The sequence below is a fragment of the Girardinichthys multiradiatus genome, chromosome 7, assembly GCF_021462225.1.
Source record: "Girardinichthys multiradiatus isolate DD_20200921_A chromosome 7, DD_fGirMul_XY1, whole genome shotgun sequence".
NCBI classification, from domain to species: Eukaryota; Metazoa; Chordata; class Actinopteri; order Cyprinodontiformes; family Goodeidae; genus Girardinichthys; species Girardinichthys multiradiatus.
The window spans coordinates 31,008,102-31,026,040 of record NC_061800.1 but is presented as its reverse complement, the minus strand read 5'-3'; the positions used below and the strand labels follow the sequence as shown (position 1 = coordinate 31,026,040).

Below are 17,939 nucleotides of genomic sequence, written 5' to 3'. Positions count from 1 at the left end.
TTATAAAATACAGACAAGTTATTTTATAAAGAGGTTTAGGAGGAACTTCTTCTTGTCGTTCTCAGGTGGTGAGCAGCCCCGACTCTCTCCAGTGGCAAGAGGTCAGCAGCAAAACCAGACTCAGTCCAAACCAAATAGTCTCGCTGCAGCAGGTGGCGGCACTTCACAGCAGGAAGTTCTGATAATTCAGGTCCCTTTCAGCACTGTTATATTCATATATCACCAAGAAAACTCATCTTGAAATCTTTCAGTTTGAAGACAATCATTGGATCATCTTGTGCCTTTCAGCGTGGCCTTTTGTTACAATTGATGTTAATTCATCACACTATCAGAAAAATAGGTATGTTGGGTCACTGCCTGAAGACCCAACAAACCCAGAAATATGCAACTGAGCATTACTATTTACAATCAGTACATATAAATTCACATGATCAGTACAGTAGTGGTGTTGGCAAAAGGGTCAAGCTGTGCTACAGCACTGCAAAAGATGCAAATCACTGTCTTATGTAAGATCAATATTCTAGAAACACATTTGTGAGGTCAGACACTTACAGGCAATTAATACTCTGCAAGAACAGATAAATTTGTTCTCTCTACCGGGGTTGCAAGAACAAAATGACATTCTGTTCTTGCAACCCTGGTTCGGGAGTTCTTGCAGCTTGTTCTTGATGATATTCTGGGCTGAACTCCTTTTTTGCATGGTTTCTAAAAAATATAAAGTGGGTGTGCTGAAGTACAATAGACCTATAAAGACTTCCTGGGTGTTCTGCACTTTGGTTCTTGTGAAATATAATATACCCTTGCAAGCAAAATCTAAGTTCTTGTTTTTTGCAGCCTTGAGTAAAATAAATAATTTCTCTGTTCTTGTATTGGACTTAAAAGGGACATATCATGCTTTTAAATCCTCTTATTTCCACCCTTAAATCATTCAGCTGTGGTCTATATAAAGTGGAACTGCAATGCTTTGGTTTGAATTCCTTCTTATTGTAGCTCCACAGGCTCTTTTACCCATGTTCTGAGGAGCATCTGAGAGCAACTCGTTTTCGTGCCGTCTCTTTAAATGCTTTGAGGCGCTTCACACTCCGCGCCCCCCCAGATCAAACAGCGCTGAACTTGAACCCATTTAGCCATTTTTGTAGTTTCATAACAGATAAATCTAGCGTAGCAGAAACAAGACAAAAATGGCAAAAACAATGCAAAACTGTTTGTGTAATAATCCTATTCAAAACACATAGTATGATTATGTCTTCAAGGAGCTAAAAGCAGCACACAGCACTGACAAAAGCAGAAGGCACGATGCTACTGCTATCTGAACAATGGCCAGGACATCTTATCAACACACAGTACATTAATGGGTAAAATAGAGTTTGTTTTCATTTTAGCGTTATTTGCAGCTTACCGCTTTGCTGTGTCCGTCGTTTCCATAGACAGAAGGAACTGACCACTTAATCCGATGAAGTCTGTTAGCAAATCCTTCATTGATGTGGGATTTTTTCCATGAAAAATCAAATTTAACAACCATTTTGAAGAGGTTCTGATGCGGGTTAACACACCGAACAACCGAACCGAACTTATCCTCTTGCAGCGTAGGCATACTTGAGCTTGGACTACAAAATCTCAAAGAGAATTAAAAATGAATATACGCGAAATTGATCAGCCAGACGTCCATGACCTTTATTTAGCTCTTCTGCAGCAAATACTGTGATGTAATAGATGACAGAGAAAACTGAACAGGACTGAAAAATATGACCTGAACATAACATAAAGATATCTCCACAACACCTGGAGAGACTAAATTACACTTTTCTGAATTCCTACAGACTCCAAATACACAACAAAATGTATTTAAAGGCTAAAAAAAAGTGGATTTTGGATGATATGTCTCTTTTAAAGTTGGAAAAGAACGTCTGACTCGCAGTTTTCAATGCTATACTGGTAGTTCTGTCTGGTCGGTGTCAGGACTCTGCAGGCCAAGTTCTGGCACACCAGACTAGGTCATCCATGTCTATGGACCTTGCTTTATGCATTGGTGTGCTGTCACGTTAGAACAGCAAGGGGCCTTTTCCAAGCTGTTTCCACAGTATTGGCAGCATGAAATTCTCCAAAATGTTTTGTCTGAATGCTGCACATCAGCCCTGTTATAATAGCACTAACAGTTACTTATGTAATTTTTAGTAGGAAAAAGTTTCATTACCTGAATTCTTTGAGCTTCTGGGAGCTAACCATTCTTTCAAAAATATTTGTAGAAATAGTCTGGATATGTAGGTGCTTGATTTGATACACCTTTGGCCATAGAAGTGATTTAAAACATCTGAATTTAATGATTTGTACTGGTGAGTGAATTCTTTAGTCAATACAGTGTATAATGATATCCCAAAAATAATACAGTAATTGTTTGACTCAGTCTATGTAAAAAACTGTAATAAAGTACTATTGGAACGCTTCCTTCAGTATAATGCACTGCTAGCATGTCCATTCACCCCTTAAACATTTTAAATTCCTGCCATACTTTCTGCTTTTATTCCAGTAAAAATCCAATAAAACGACTCACTGGCTTTGTTTTCTTACTGTTTTACATGCACACACATCTAATTACTTAGATGTGTGTGCTTTCACTGTATTTAGCAGACAGGAACAACTCGGAGGACTCTTTATGTTTAATTTTTTACCTCAGGTCAGTGGATTTTCAGCTCCTGCTCAGGTGCTGCAGCTCAGTTTCGGAGCAGCCTCCGCCGCCTCTGATTGGTTGAAGGGGAGGTGGCCAGACACATGCTGTAGTATCGGTTTCACGCCCTCCTCCTAATCTGTACCGCTGTTTTGACCAGATACCGGTCCTAGTAATATGTGTTCAGTGTAAAAACCGTCATCAAGCTTTCATTCAATTAAAGCAGCAGCCACAGCGATAATTCGAGTATAAATAGTATTTTGTTTTTTATTGTGAAGTCAATATTTAGACTATGTACATATACTAAGTAGGTCTACATAAAATGTTAGTTCTGCTCTGATTTTTTGAGTCATTTTTTTTTTGTATTGTTTGTCCTACAAGTACAGACGGTGCAGATGAGATATTTTTAACCACACCACAGCAGCACAGATAAGAAAAAAGAAGATGTCTCACTCTGCTTTTATTTCGTGATACCACACTACCAATTACTTGCAAATCAGAGCGGCGCTAATAATATTAATAGTAACAACGAAAACGACAATAAAAATAACAATACATATATATATATATATATATATATATATACATACAGGGGTTGGACAATGAAACTGAAACACCTGGTTTTAGACCACAATAATTTATTAGTATGGTGTAGGGCCTCCTTTTGCGGCCAATACAGCATCAATTCGTCTTGGGAATGACATATACAAGTCCTGCACAGTGGTCAGAGGGATTTTAAGCCATTCTTCTTGCAGGATAGTGGCCAGGTCACTACGTGATACTGGTGGAGGAAAACGTTTCCTGACTCGCTCCTCCAAAACACCCCAAAGTGGCTCAATAATATTTAGATCTGGTGACTGTGCAGGCCATGGGAGATGTTCAACTTCACTTTCATGTTCATCAAACCAATCTTTCACCAGTCTTGCTGTGTGTATTGGTGCATTGTCATCCGGATACACAGCACTGCCTTCCGGATACGATGTTTGAACCATTGGATGCACATGGCCTTCAAGAATGGTTCGGTAGTCCTTGGCAGTGACGCGCCCATCTAGCACAAGTATTGGGCCAAGGGAATGCCATGATATGGCAGCCCAAACCACCACTGATCCACCTCCATGCTTCATTCTGGGCATGCAACAGTCTGGGTGGTACGCCTCTTTGGGGCTTCTCCACACCGTAACTCTCCCGGATGTGGGGAAAACAGTAAAGGTGGACTCATCAGAGAACAATACATGTTTCACATTGTCTACAGCCCAAGATTTGTGCTCCTTGCATCATTGAAACCAACGTTTGGCATTGGCATGAGTGACCAAAGGTTTGGCTATAGCAGCCCGGCCGTGTATATTGACCCTGTGGAGCTCCCGATGGACAGTTCTGGTGGAAACAGGAGAGTTGAGGTGCACATTTAATTCTGCCGCGATTTGGGCAGCTGTGGTTTTATGTTTTTTGGATACAATCCGGGTTAGCACCCGAACATCCCTTTCAGACAGCTTCCTCTTGCATCCACAGTTAATCCTGTTGGATGTGGTTCGTCCTTCTTGGTGGTATGCTGACATTACCCTGGATACCGTGGCTCTTGATACATCACAAAGACTTGCTGTCTTGGTCACAGATGCACCAGCAAGACGTGCACCAACAATTTGTCCTCTTTTGAACTCTGGTATGTCACCCATAATGTTGTGTGCATTTCAATATTTTGAGCAAAACTGTGCTCTTACCCTGCTAATTGAACCTTCACACTCTGCTCTTACTGGTGCAATGTGCAATTAATGAAGACTGGCTACCAGGCTGGTCCAATTTAGCCATGAAACCTCCCACACTAAAATGACAGGTGTTTCTGTTTCATTGTCCAACCCCTGTATATATTTATATATATATATATATATATATATATATATATATATATATATATATATGGTTCGGTATATATATATATTTCTTTTTTTTTTACAAAAAATAAAAGATAAACATTAGATCAATTACTTCTACTGCTACTACTGCTGGTAATAATAATACATTTTATTTGTAGTGCACCTTACATTTTAGAAATCTGAGGTGCTAAACATGCATAAAAACAGTAATAAAAACATACATAAAAGAATACAATGTAAAGAAAAAAATGACACGTAGGAAGTGTGTTGAGGTGTGGGGGGTGAGCAGTTTCATCGAATCTTTTAAATTTGTTTGCCTCATAGCATAATTACCTCCATTGGTGCATCCATAGCCTTATATTCATAACTAAACATTCTCGGAAAACATGAAAATACACATTTATCAGGAAGTTCAATGTATTTCTATTGAGATTGTAACAGTAAGCTAAAATATGACTTAAGCAATTATGCTTTGAGTCTAACAAATTAATCATTTAAAGCAGGAGCACAATCTCACACTGAAAAACTACATTCAGTTTCAGTGTATTTATTCAGTGGAGGAAAAAACATGTTAGGAAATAGGTGTGTTGGAACAAAATCTCTGGTTCCACAATTATTGGATCGCCTCACAATTTCTTAAAAACAAGTTTAACTAAAACATAGTCAGTCATTCATTTTCTACCGCTTATTCCATAGTGGGTTGTGGGAAGCTGGTGCCTATCTCCAGCAGTCTATGGGTGAGAGGCAGGATACACCCTGGACAGGTCACCAGTCCATCACAGGGCAACACACAAACAACCAAGCACACACTCATTCACACACCTAAGGGCAATTTAGAGTGACCAATTAACCTAACAGGCATGTCTTTGGACTGTGGGAGGAAGCTGGAGTACCCAGTGAGAACCCATGCATGCACGAGGAGAACACACAAACTCCATGCAGAAAGACCCCAGGCTGGGATTCGAACCCCAGACCTTCTTGCTGCAAGGCAACAGTGCTACCAACTGCACCACCGTGCAACCCACTAACTAAAACATACTTTCAGGAATTTTCAATTGCTAATTGGCTTTTGTATAAATATGATTTGGCACACAGACAAATTTCTTTTAGCTATTTTTCAAAATGGGAAAGACAAGAAAAACAGATAGGTGTTGTTTTTTATAATTCAGGAGAAGACATAAGAAAATAGTTACTCGCCTTTAAGTTGCCAAGATCCACAGTTAGAGGAGTGATTTTAAAGGCCCAACAAGGGCTCAAGTTTATCTTCATCAGGAGTGAAAGTAGTTTTGGGGAGTAGTTTATCTATCCATTTATATATAGAAGGAAAAATGTTAGAAACCATATTATCTTTTTTATTGTTATTTTCAATAAAAATGTGCAGATTCCCTTGTAAATAATCTTGTTTCAGAGGGCTTTGCAATCACATTCCCTCTCTATGACCATGATGGTGATAACAAAATAGGACATTTCACAAATGGAGAGCAAAATAAGGTCTCAGGAGTGAAAAATTGTATGTGGAAGTCACGTGTTTAGGAAGTCTAACAAGGACCTGACACAAGACCTGAGAGAGGCGTCACCTCTGGTCATCTATATCAGGTTTTTAGGTATTAGCTCTTAGGGAATTGCCTTGTTGGTGCAAGAAGAAGAAGGACATCAAACTGTGTTCCCTTTGTCAAATAGAAAAAAAATGTTTTAGCAACATTTTGTTTATTTTGAGAGCACTGATAACACACATGTCACTATCTCTGATGTCAGTCTAAGTTTTGACTGAACAAAGGAGGATCAAATATTACACTAAATAAGATTTCAACACAATTAATTTATTGCAATCTGAACTCATAGTAAATCGATCCAATAAAAATAAATAAAATAAATGCATCAGGATAAGTATGTCAGTTCAGCTTTTGGCTGTATGGATGTGGCTCTGCAGACTCCACACATCCCAGACAAAAACTGTTTAGACTTTTACCTTCAGGGTCATATAAAAAATGGCTGTGTGTACACATACATGTACATACTGTTCCCTTATTTTTGTTTTACTCCTCTAACGTTAATATATTTATACTAAATGTCTGTATGCTGTAAGCACTTGAAACTGGAGCCCAATTTCTTGTTTGTGCACAAAATCTTGGCCAATAAAGCTGATTCCGATAAAAAAAGAAAAAAACACCAGTATAAAAGATCAAGTAATTCCCACTTTGGAAAAAAACATTTATCTCTACTGTTGACAAGTTGACAAGAATGTCTGATCATGAAGCCATTCTGGGAGCTGGTTCCACAACAAGAATGAATCACAGACGCTAAAGGCTATGCAACTGTTCTACTTTTAGAGGCACAAATAAAATTTCAATCTGAAATACAAACCCCTGGTTCAAAAAATATAAGGTATTAAAGAAACGACAGAGCTTGGCTATAAATAATTTTTAATATAAACAACCTAACAATATATGTATATATATATATATATATATATATATATATATATATATATATATATATATATATATATAATTGGGTTAGAAGTGCAGCTCCTTGTTTTTAAAATATACAAAGCTGAATAGTTTGGTGTGCATTTGTATTCAGCGCCCTCTATTTTGATATCCCTTTATGAAATGTAGTGAAAGCACATAAGTAGATAAGTAGTAATTAAAGTATCAGTATAAATATAACTCAAGCTGTTCTGTGACAGGATCAAAGGGTCATTTGTGTACATGAGTGAACAAACAGCATTAAGTAGACTAAAGAACACAGCAGACAAGTCAGGGATAACGTTGTGGAGTAGTTTAAATCAAGGTTAGGTTAGTGAACAATTTCCAAAGTTTGAAGCATCTCACAGAGCTCTGTTTAATCAAAAGGTAAGTATATCTGCACACCTACAGATACATGGCCTTCCCAAACTAAGTGGCTTTGCAAATGGGAAGAAGCCAAGAGGTCCATTGAAACTATGGAGGAGATGCGGAGCTCCGCAGCTCAGGTGGGTAAATCTATTGTGCTCTCCACAAAATTTTATATTGGAACGATTGTTGAAAGAAAGCTATGAAAGGTTCAGTTTAGATTTTGCAAGATGTCATGTCGTAACAGAGCAAATATGTGGAAGAAGGTTCTCTCGTCAAATGGGAGAAAAGTAATTTTTTGGACATGGAAAATATGGAGTTCCATGACACAAATGAAACTCCATATTCCTTTTGAGACTGTTGCCTCTCGAGAATAAACGATCTTTGCCAAGCTGTTTACAGGTGACACTGTCCGGAAGTGACGCAGCACGCTCGTCAGACTGTACCATTCTAGTAGCTGGACGAGTAGATGGACGAAGAGTCAGCGGCGGACCGACGTCTCATTCAGAGGAGAGAAACGGTAATTATCCAACGTTAAAGTCGAACATTATTAATCAGGAGGCAGAGCTTCGGTGTGATGTTTGAACGGTGCGGTTGGAGACATCTTGGTTCGGTGCTGTGATGGAGCTGAATGTTCGGACCGAGGGCAGCTGTCAGAGCTGCACTTTAACTGGCTCTAACACGACGACCAGCACTGGTAATAGTCTGTCCATTGGTCTTCATGAATGGACCCTGAGCCTGAAAGCTGCGTGCATTACAGATATATTTCAGCGTTAACCCGCACCTGGATCTTCTGGTTCATTTCAGCCCTAACAGGTGAACAGTGAAGCAGGTCTTGGGGTTGAAAGCAGGAGGGAAAGGTTAAGACTCTTGGTCTCTCTTCATTATGTAACCCAGTGAGCAGTCCTGCTCTGTTTTGATCCGCACACAGACCTTTTAGCTGTTTTAACCAGGAGGAGGAGTGAATTACAGTTCTGCTGTGGGAGAGGAGGGAAAATTATAGTGTCCAGGAGAGAGATGTTTGCTTTGGTGTCCTCAGATTGGACTTTTGTTCAGCACTTTTGACTACGTGGCTGAGACAGGTTGCTTTTTACTGTAAACCTCCAGTTTGTTTGTTTGTTTTTATTTTGCACTTCTGGTTTAACTGATCACTCAGAGGTCAGAACAAGTGTTTTTATGTGGTAGGAAACTCGCTTACTGTTTCGGTTATTTATATTTACAAATAATACTTTATACCCACTTTGAGTCCTCTAGAGTCATATAGTTAGATAAATAAAAAAATATAAATATCCAAACAGTTGTTTGTATATGAGTAAAAAAAAAAAAGTTCTATTAAAATACTAGAGATGCACCGATCAGAATCTTGTGGCCGGTTTCTGATCTGCGGTTTTTGTACAGCTCAGACCTCCCAACACGGTTTTAGCTGATATCTCTTCAACATATTTTGAAATAAAATGAAACGAAACAAAACATATTTTGCTTGTAATCTTTCTAAAGAAATACTATAGATGAAAAATGCACTGCATTTTACTTGAACTAGAAAAGCCTGTGCTCAAGTATCAGCTCAGTTGAGTATTATTTGTTTCATTTTAAATAAGAAAAAAAAAAAAATCTACTTTCTAAATATCATGTTTCTTATCTCTAGGTCTTAAATTGAATAAATACAACCCTAGATGAACAGCGACATATGATACATGTATGTGCTATAATTTATTCGACAAGAACTAAGCACAAATGGCAGAGCTGCTAGTCATGTGCACTTCGTGATGTTTTTCTAGATCATTACTGTTCGCTGCATTTTATGCAAACTGTCCAGAATACAGTAGTTTGTCTGTTTGCCGGAACAAAAGAGCTTGAACACATACCTCTGGTATGTAAATCTCTTCAATGATTCCCCATCTGTTTCAAGATCATTTTTGAACTGTTTGATCTAGCTCCAGATCTTCTTGACATCCAACACCAGTATGACTCTGGCCGACCAGTCAATTTCTGACCAAAATATAAATGACCAATTTTTAACGGTGGCTGCCCTTAAATCTATGGATTTCATTTCCTGCCTTTGCCTTTATGTTTGAAAGCTAAGTGTTGCTGTTTATAGCTCTGTATAACTAGTTTTTTTTAGCTTTCTTTGGCACCGCAGTAGCACGGCTTGGATGCGGTATTTGATAGGACACTGTCTGAAGCTCCCTGAATTTAAACTACTGGATAAAATAAATTACTACTACTCAGGATGTTTCTTTAGTAGCAGAGATGTCAAAGCTTGTAAAGAATTGCATGGACACTTTGATAAAGCATCATTTCCTGGATCTTTTCTGTCTTTTTCTATGAGCTCTTGATACATTAATTTTAAAGATTAACTAGGGTGTATTGACTTTAGAATGTGACTTGCCAATCTCTAAAATGACCTCTGCAAGCCTCTCAACCATATAGATTTCAATAGTCCACCAGACGCTTTGCACGGTTGGTGACCCTTATGCATTGAAGTGCATTTGTTTACTCGGATCAGCATAATGACCTGCACACAGATAATATCTTTTATATGTTTTCTCCGTGTCCTCTCTTCCTGCGTGCTTTCTGCAAGCCGACCGGCTTCCCTCAGAGTCCATCTGATACAAATCAAACACAATTGTTCATCTGTCTTTCATGAAGACTTCATGTCACAACAGCTTCATGGTCTGACCTTTCCTCATCTCCATCGACATCCTCTGACAGCAGAGAGTGTTAAACGTCTGAGCAGTGGACTCTGCGTGTGTGTATGTGTGTGTGTGCTGTCAGCAGCAGAAGCAGGATTGTGTCGAGTTTCCAGTAAGTGTCCACGTGCTCCATGAATGCGGTGCAGCCACAGTTTACACTCGACACCAATCAGCCAAATGCAGCCTCCCTCCCTGCTAACACAGAGTGGAAAGAGGCTCCTCTCTGGTGTTCCTTGCTGTGTCACGCAAACAGATAATACCCAAATTACAGCAAACCAGAGCAGACAAACACGAAGGATAATTATGCCTCAGCTGGGCGCAACAAAGAGTGACTATTTTTTATTTCCGCAGGTCACAGCTTTTAATGCATGCAACCGGTAATACCTGCCATTTACAGTAGGTCTGGGTGACATGGGATTTAAATATTATCGCAGTACTTTGTTGTGTTTATTCTGACAACGATAGAAGGGTTGATGGGAAGTATTTAGACATTCATCACAGTCTTTTTGGGAATCCATCTATCGCAGGCACACACAGGCTTATTAAACAATGCTGCTCTAAAATTAAAGCTCACTCATCATATTGGCTGCTTCAGTACACCACTTACAGTGCAACTGTACCTTTTTAAATAGCATGCAATAAATGCATTAAGTCATATTTTACCAAGATTTAAACATTTGCCAAAGCTCCAAAATAAAAATAGTTCAAATAGCAAACGTAGCAATCAAGCTTCCTTATGTTGGAAAGGCTTGCAAACTTTATCAGTTATTTAACGTTGTCATAATAAATTACAGCTGTTATCACAGTAGTTTATTTTCCTTGATCTAACAATAAATTATTAATAATAATAATAATAATAATAAGCTGATCGTCCATCCCTAATATATTGTATCATTGGACCTTTTACAATCAGAAACTTAAAGGTATTGTTTTGGGATTTACTGTGATAGAGCAGCACAAAGCTGAAGAAAAGCATTCCCCGAGCATGATGGTGCCAGACCACCTTCTTCCACCAATGATCTGTGTCACCTCCGTGATCTGAGAGGTTTCCAGTGTTAGGGATGTTGTTTTAAAACCAAACCCCGCTTTAAACTTCTCTAAAACATTCTCCCTGGCCTGTCTGCTGTGCTCCTTGCTCTTCATGGTCGTTTTTATTCACTAATGTTCTCTAACACCCCTCTGTGACCTTCACTGAACTGCTCCATTCATACTGGGATTAAATTATATGGACTCTATGTTCTAATTAGGGGGGGTTTGAAAGCATTTTGGTGCGCTGGATTGTATTTAGAGGGTGCAGAAAAAGGGGACAAATATCAATGTATTTCACATTATTCAGCTTTTTATTCATTTAAAAAACCCCAAAACAATGTTACCCACTTTCCTTCTACTTCTGTGTCTTGAACATAAAATCCAGTTCTGCATATATTCAAGACTGGAGGAAACGGGGGACGAGACATTTGGGTCAACTAACCATGGAGGCAGGAACATTTAATGTGGGATATTCACCATCAGTTAATCAGACAGCAACTGACTGTTTTTCCTTCACTTTTTAAAAATAAAATTAGGATAAATCTGAGACCGGCCTCTTAGGGTGTTTTCACACCTGAAGTGTTTAGTCTGTTTATAACGAACTCCGGTACGTTTCCCCCCTTAATGCGGTCTGTTTGTGTTGTGAACACAGCAATCGCGTCAGGCTGCGGACCAAAACATCCGTCCTGAGACCGTTTGGAGGAGGTGGTCTCGGTACGGTACCAAATCAACTCTAGAGCGTTTCGTTTATGGTGTGACTGTAATCCAACACAGCTAGCAGGTGCTGTAAGCTTGAGCTAAATACCTTCCTGCAGCCAGGTTTACTTTGCATGTTGGGACGCGGTAGAGTAAACAAAAGCATAACGTCCCATGCAACCTGTCAAAGTCATTCAGTATACTGCTCAGATAATTGGGAATCATATATTACTCAGAAACACACTAATAATCTGATTACATTCTCTGTGTTTCTACTAGTTTAAAGCACAGGATCCGCTTCCTGTATATACATTTGGTTCTCCCGCCCTGGACACATCTGGCCAAAAAACTGGCTGATACATTCTGGTTTGTAGTGACAGGTTTGGATTTGCTTGGAGTTTTATCTGTGTGAGAAGGATCCGGACCACCTGAAAAAGTTACAAGTTGAAAAACTCTTCAAATGATTTGGACGAAAGTAATCAAACTATAGGTGTGAAAACGCCCTTGGAGTTTGGGCTGCTATAACTTTATTTATGTTAGGGTGTTCTGGTTTGGTACTGCCACTGTTTGTTATTTTTACCCCATGAAGACGTTTAACTAATGACCAAAACATCTGACAATGCTTCCTTGTTGGATTTGTACTGTTGCAAGGAGAGGCACATTCCTTCATGTTGATAAGTAGGGAAACTTATTTATTTTGGCTCGGTCTCAAACTGGGTACAACCTCCCAGTGCTGGAAATTCCCAGCTCTGTGCCAAATGTCATAACCGGACTGAAAATGGCCAACAGCACGTTTACTGTTTGCTTCTGTTTCTGTGAATGAACTTTGCTGTTTGGGCTTCAGTTTTTGTCCAACTTCTTCACACCTTGAACCCTTGGTTTTTTTTCACATTTTGTCATGTTGTTTCTTTTTATTTTATGGGGATATTATATAATAGGTCCACATGATGTAGTGCTTTAGCATAAAGTGAAAGGAAAATGAGGCAGTGTTGTAGGCAGACAGTCCCACAATAAAACATGGTGCTGGCAGCATCATGCTGCGGGCCTGCCTTTCTTTAGCATGGACGGGGAAGCTGGTCAGAGTTGATTGAAGATTGGCCGGATATAAATACAGGGCAATTCTGGAAGAACATGTTAGAGGCTGCAAACGACTGGAGTAGCTGGAAAACGACTGTGAACATACATATTCATGTGTTGGAAATGGCCCAGTCAAAGTCCTTACCTAAATTTCATGAAGAATCTCTGATAGGCCTGAAATGAGACCGCTGCCATACAATCTGACAGGGCTTGAGACATTACACAAAGAGAGTTCAGATGTGCAAAGCTGACCGAGACCTCAAGGGATTGCAGCTTTTAGTGGAGCGAAAGGTGGTTAAAACTAAAGGGATAGGAATACTTTCACAAGGCAGTGTTTGTTAGGTGGACTAACTCATACTTAGCCTTTTCAGGGTATTTAATCACAATAAAAAAAGTACTGAATGCCACTGGTCTTATCCTTTAAGTAGTTTAACCCTCAAATCCCATCTGCTTGAATAAATTGGACCCGTCAGATAGAGAAGTTGTTGCTGCTGCAACATGGCGCTGATTTCAAAAACACCTGCATGCCTGTGCAGCTGAGTCCCGAGCGTCAGCAGAGGCCTTGATGCGGTGCTGATGCTGGCGTCCGGACAGGAAGCTGTATTAATGTAATTGACATGTGTAGCAGCAGGAGCAGTGCAGCCTTGCAGCTGGTCTGATCTCTTTAATCCAGTCCTGGATCGTTGCCTGGTCTGTTTTAGGTCACATTAATAGAGCAGCAGCTCCAGCACTTTGTCAGGCTGTGCTTTATGTGGCTAAATGTGACTTTATGAGTGATTTATTTTGATAATAATTGTTTATTGCCTTTTTTATGTGAATACAATTTCTCCATTTCTCCTGTGATAATCTAGGCTTTCTTATTAGGTTCTGATTAATCCGGGAACCTTCAGTTTTATGGCCAAACATCTAAGGGGCAATAATTTTAGGGTCCTTGGTAAAGACTGAACTCTGGATAATCGATTTTCAAGCACACTGTTGAGATGCTGTTTCCTTTTCACTGTATAAATTAGGATGCTCTGAATACATCTGGTTTTGCACGCAACCAAAGCACACTTAAATGTAATCTACCAAGTCTACTTGGTCAACAAATAGAAACCAGAGAGCCTCTGTTACCGTAAATCGCTTATTCATTTGCAGATTTGTGTTTAAAGAGATTAAAGCAGGATTAAGTAAAAACACTGGTGTGGATTTTTAACTCGAGTTTGTGTACATTCTGTTGTGAGCTGTGGGTGTGACATGTTGATTAAATCTACTGGTAATTAACCAATAAATGATGAGATTAAAGATAATCTTTAAGGTTTGTGCTGGCTGATAAACTGGCATATAATTAATTTTTTTCGCAAAGTTCATCATTTATTTATGTATTTTTGCGGCAGTAGCGGCCTTTATTTTGGCCATTTTTTTCGACCATAAGCTGACAGGAAAGAAGTGGAGAGACCTTTTTTTTTCTTAATATTATTTCACTTTGAATTAGCTGTAGAAAATAAAGACTGAAATAACATTTTTAAGACAAAATATTAAAACAACTTGAATGGTTCTTTTATTTTATTTTTGTTTATACTAACTTTTATAAATTTCTTTGTATTTTATTGAGATTTTTTGTAAAGCAGCAACACAAACTGGCAGATAATGGTGAAGTAGAAGGAAACGTTTTTTTTAAATTTACAAATGCAATCTTATAAATGGGGTGTGTTCATCGCTCGAGTTGGTACTTTGTAGAACCACCTTTCTCTACATTTACTGCTGCAGATTATTTGTATGTCCAAGTATCTCCAACAGCATCGTTGCCCATTAACTGGGCGGTGTCTGGGCCAAGACATCACTGCACTCCTAGAAATGCTGTTGTTAAAATAAGTTAAATTATCTTTGTGTAAATCTGGCATATCTGGTAAACCGAGGCCTTCCAGCTGTTATAAATAGCCCTGATGTGCTGAGTGTTCATGATGCACGCAGGCTTTGAAGAGTCGATGAGTGGAAACAACCGAAGAACAAAAGCTGAGCTGAAGGAGGGATGTGAAAGTCTTTCCCCCCTCTCTATCTCCTTCCTCTTCCTCTGTCTCCCTACCTCTCTCAGGCCGTCTCCTCCTTTCCTTCCTGCTGACTGACATTTTGATAATGACGCCGTCTGAGCCGCTCTATAGGCCCTGCCTCCATCTGAAACCTCAGCTCTCCATGCAGAGCCTGCTCATCTCAACACTCGTCACATCTTTGTCAGATCACTAAATGCCAGTAACATCATCTCGGAGGGGTTAGGAAAATAAAGATTGTTTTCTGGACTCCTTTAGCTTCTAGAGAACCTGTGCTGGACACAGGCTTGCTGCTAAGCCTGTTTGAGGACTGGGATTTTGCTAAGAACTGGGTTAAGCTCTACATCCTTTTATATTTGGGAAGGGGTATTACAGTTGCAGCTGCGAGGGGCTTAGATTAACTCTGCATTGTTGAACTGTAAGACCTGCCTTCTTTACAAAGCTTTAAAAACCTTCACTGTAGTACATTTTTGGTCCAAATGCAGCATTTTTCTTGTATTCTTTGAGTCTATAAATACTGTATTTATGCTGCGCTCTGTTTAAAATATACTCCTCTCTGGTGATATTTGTGCTAGCCGGCTTCTATAATTACCACAGCCTGCAGCGCCTCATGGGGAGCAAATTAACACACACGAGTGGAGGAGCAAGAACCAGAGTCATACAAGCTGTATTCGAGTGCCCCTGACCTCCGATGTGTGCGACTCTAGAATGGAGGGCATAAACAACAGGGATGCACGGTTATTTATAGATCACGGCCATAATGCATGCTCATGTATGTGTGAGTAATGATCGCCTGATGCAGTTCAGATAATAGGTTGATGAGGGCGCAGCACCATGTGACCAATATGCATAAAAAAACTACAGCAGGAGCAGAGAAGTACACACGTGGACAAAAATATTGGTACCCCTCTGTTAATGTATGAAAAGCCCACAATGGTCACAGAAATAACTTACAAGTGACAAAAGTAATAATAAATAATACTTAACTGAAAATCAAGCAATGAAAATCAGGCATTGCTTTTGAATTGTGGTTCAACTGAATCATTTTAAAAAACAAACTAATGATACACACCTGGACATAAATGACGGTACCCCTAGAAAAGATTGAAAATAGTTTGACCACAGGGACATGTTTAACTAAGGTGTGTCCTTTATTACAGGTATCTTCAAACTTGTTATCAGTCAGTGTGCCTCAACAGAACATTTTAGATTCTGGTTTCTCTGTGGACCTCTGCAGCTTATCTTTAAATATAACTGTTTTTACTATAATCTGAAGTTAGAAGAAATAAGTGAAATGCTTTATTTATTTGTTCCTTTCGTTCCTCAGGTTAGTATTTTGCGTACACTTCACTGCCTATGTGCAGATTTTCAGAATCAAAATAAGAAACCAAAACAAGCAATGGCTAAAGTGGGAGCCACTAGTCTCCATAGTAAATTTGTGTAGTAAAAGCTGAGACGTTTGGGAAACACTGAATGGACACACTTTTATATCTTTCCTTTTTAGCTACTGTAAGGTTATCTTTACTAACAGGAAATGGTCTTAGATAAAGACAAAGTGTTCAACAGTATTCCAGTTTATTTCTAGTGATGTTAAAGTGCGCTTCTCCCACAAATGCAGAAATTCAAAGAAGAAATTCTTGTATTGAAGGAATTTTGCAGTAATTGACATGATATTAGGATTACATACATGTCAAAAGAACATTGTGACACAAAATAGGCATATTTCGATATAAAATTTTGCAAGTCCAAAGTTGTCCGGAAATGACGTCTAAGGGGAAGTCTTCGGACATTCAATGTGTGAGAGTCCATGATAAACGGTTCAGGTAGAAGCCAAGTTGCGTTAAAAACAGCGTTAATATGGTGAAGTGGTGCATTGCTGGTGATGGCAGCAAACTGCTATGAACAAGAAACCTCTGAATTTGCAATAGAAACTATGTCAGAGGTCCAGATATCTGACAGACGAAGGAGAATGTCGAAGCAGAGACTATAGCCACGCTGTTCAGAGCATCTGATATAAAGACAAGGTTGTTGCTGCTGCTGCTAAACGGATCAAGGCCCAGCAGGTAAGAAAACTCCTTGTCACAAAAGTCAGTTATTGTTCCGAAATTATTATTTTTTATTATTAATAATAATAACCCAAAATTATTATTATTAGTATTAAAATAAGATAAATTACACATGAATACGATATATTTAAATAAATGTTTTTCAAAAGATTCTAACATACAGTAAAAAAAAAAAATGACACCAGGTAGTGTCTTCAGATCTTCAATCATCCCTTGTGTCTGCTGCTGCTGCTCCATGCTGCTCACTTTCCATCCGTTTGTTTCACTCAGTGCCGTATTTACCGTAACCCTGGATCTATACTGTATCTGGTCCGGTCCGGTCCGGTCTGGTCCGCTGCGAAGCCCAGTGGAACTCCAAGAACTATACGCAGATCACTCAATAAAAGCCAGTGATAAATGATGTAGCAAGTCCACAACAACTCATCCTGTGGAAGTTAAACCAGTTAAACTGCTTCATTTTTCATTTTATGCATCCTGATAATTTCATGTGTTTTGTTCTACAATGGGTGAGTTCACTGAGTGCAGCGAAGCTATATTTCTTGCTTAATTTAGTGCATTTATTGTTGCTCGGTTTATAATACCTTAGTTAACCCAGTAATTGATCTAATTGATCTAATGAAAACAACTGCTAATATATACATGTGTGTATATATAAATATATGCATGTAATTATTACTTCTTATGTATTATAGCGAGATCTAGTCCATCTTTAACGAATTATTTTCAAAATCCAGATGTTCTGCTTGTTCTGTTTCCTGTTGGTGCGGGATGATTCATGTATATTGACTCCGTGCTCCGGCAAAAATAGCCTCTGATCCAATTAGATGGCCGTCCGCACACCGCAGCACTTGTGCTCTGCCATCTGATGACAGTTGACTTTCTTCTCCTGACTCTGGTGCGTCTCTCTCTTATAGTGACTGAAATTTATCTAAAGTATCAGATTCTTCGCTGCTGTCTGTGTTGCTGGCCATTGTAGCAGCA

At 39.1% G+C, this 17,939-nt stretch overlaps 2 protein-coding genes across 3 annotated transcripts in view; both read left to right on the top strand.

The window, feature by feature from the left end:
• trpm2 (transient receptor potential cation channel, subfamily M, member 2) overlaps positions 1-2,546 on the top strand; it is a 29,688-nt gene extending 27,142 nt beyond the window's left edge. Inside the window, exon 32 of the mRNA XM_047371476.1 lies at positions 66-2,546. Coding sequence (XP_047227432.1) covers positions 66-182 — 117 coding nt within the window. The 3' untranslated portion in view covers positions 183-2,546. The remainder of the gene's footprint in view (positions 1-65) is intronic.
• A 5,230-nt stretch (positions 2,547-7,776) lies between these two features.
• si:ch211-45c16.2 (mitogen-activated protein kinase kinase kinase 13) overlaps positions 7,777-17,939 on the top strand; it is a 51,078-nt gene continuing 40,915 nt past the window's right edge. The window contains exon 1 of one of the 2 annotated variants that reach the window (XM_047370691.1): positions 7,777-7,890. The gene's annotated coding sequence lies outside the window, so the exon portion shown is untranslated. The other variant, XM_047370692.1, reaches the window with a different exon arrangement.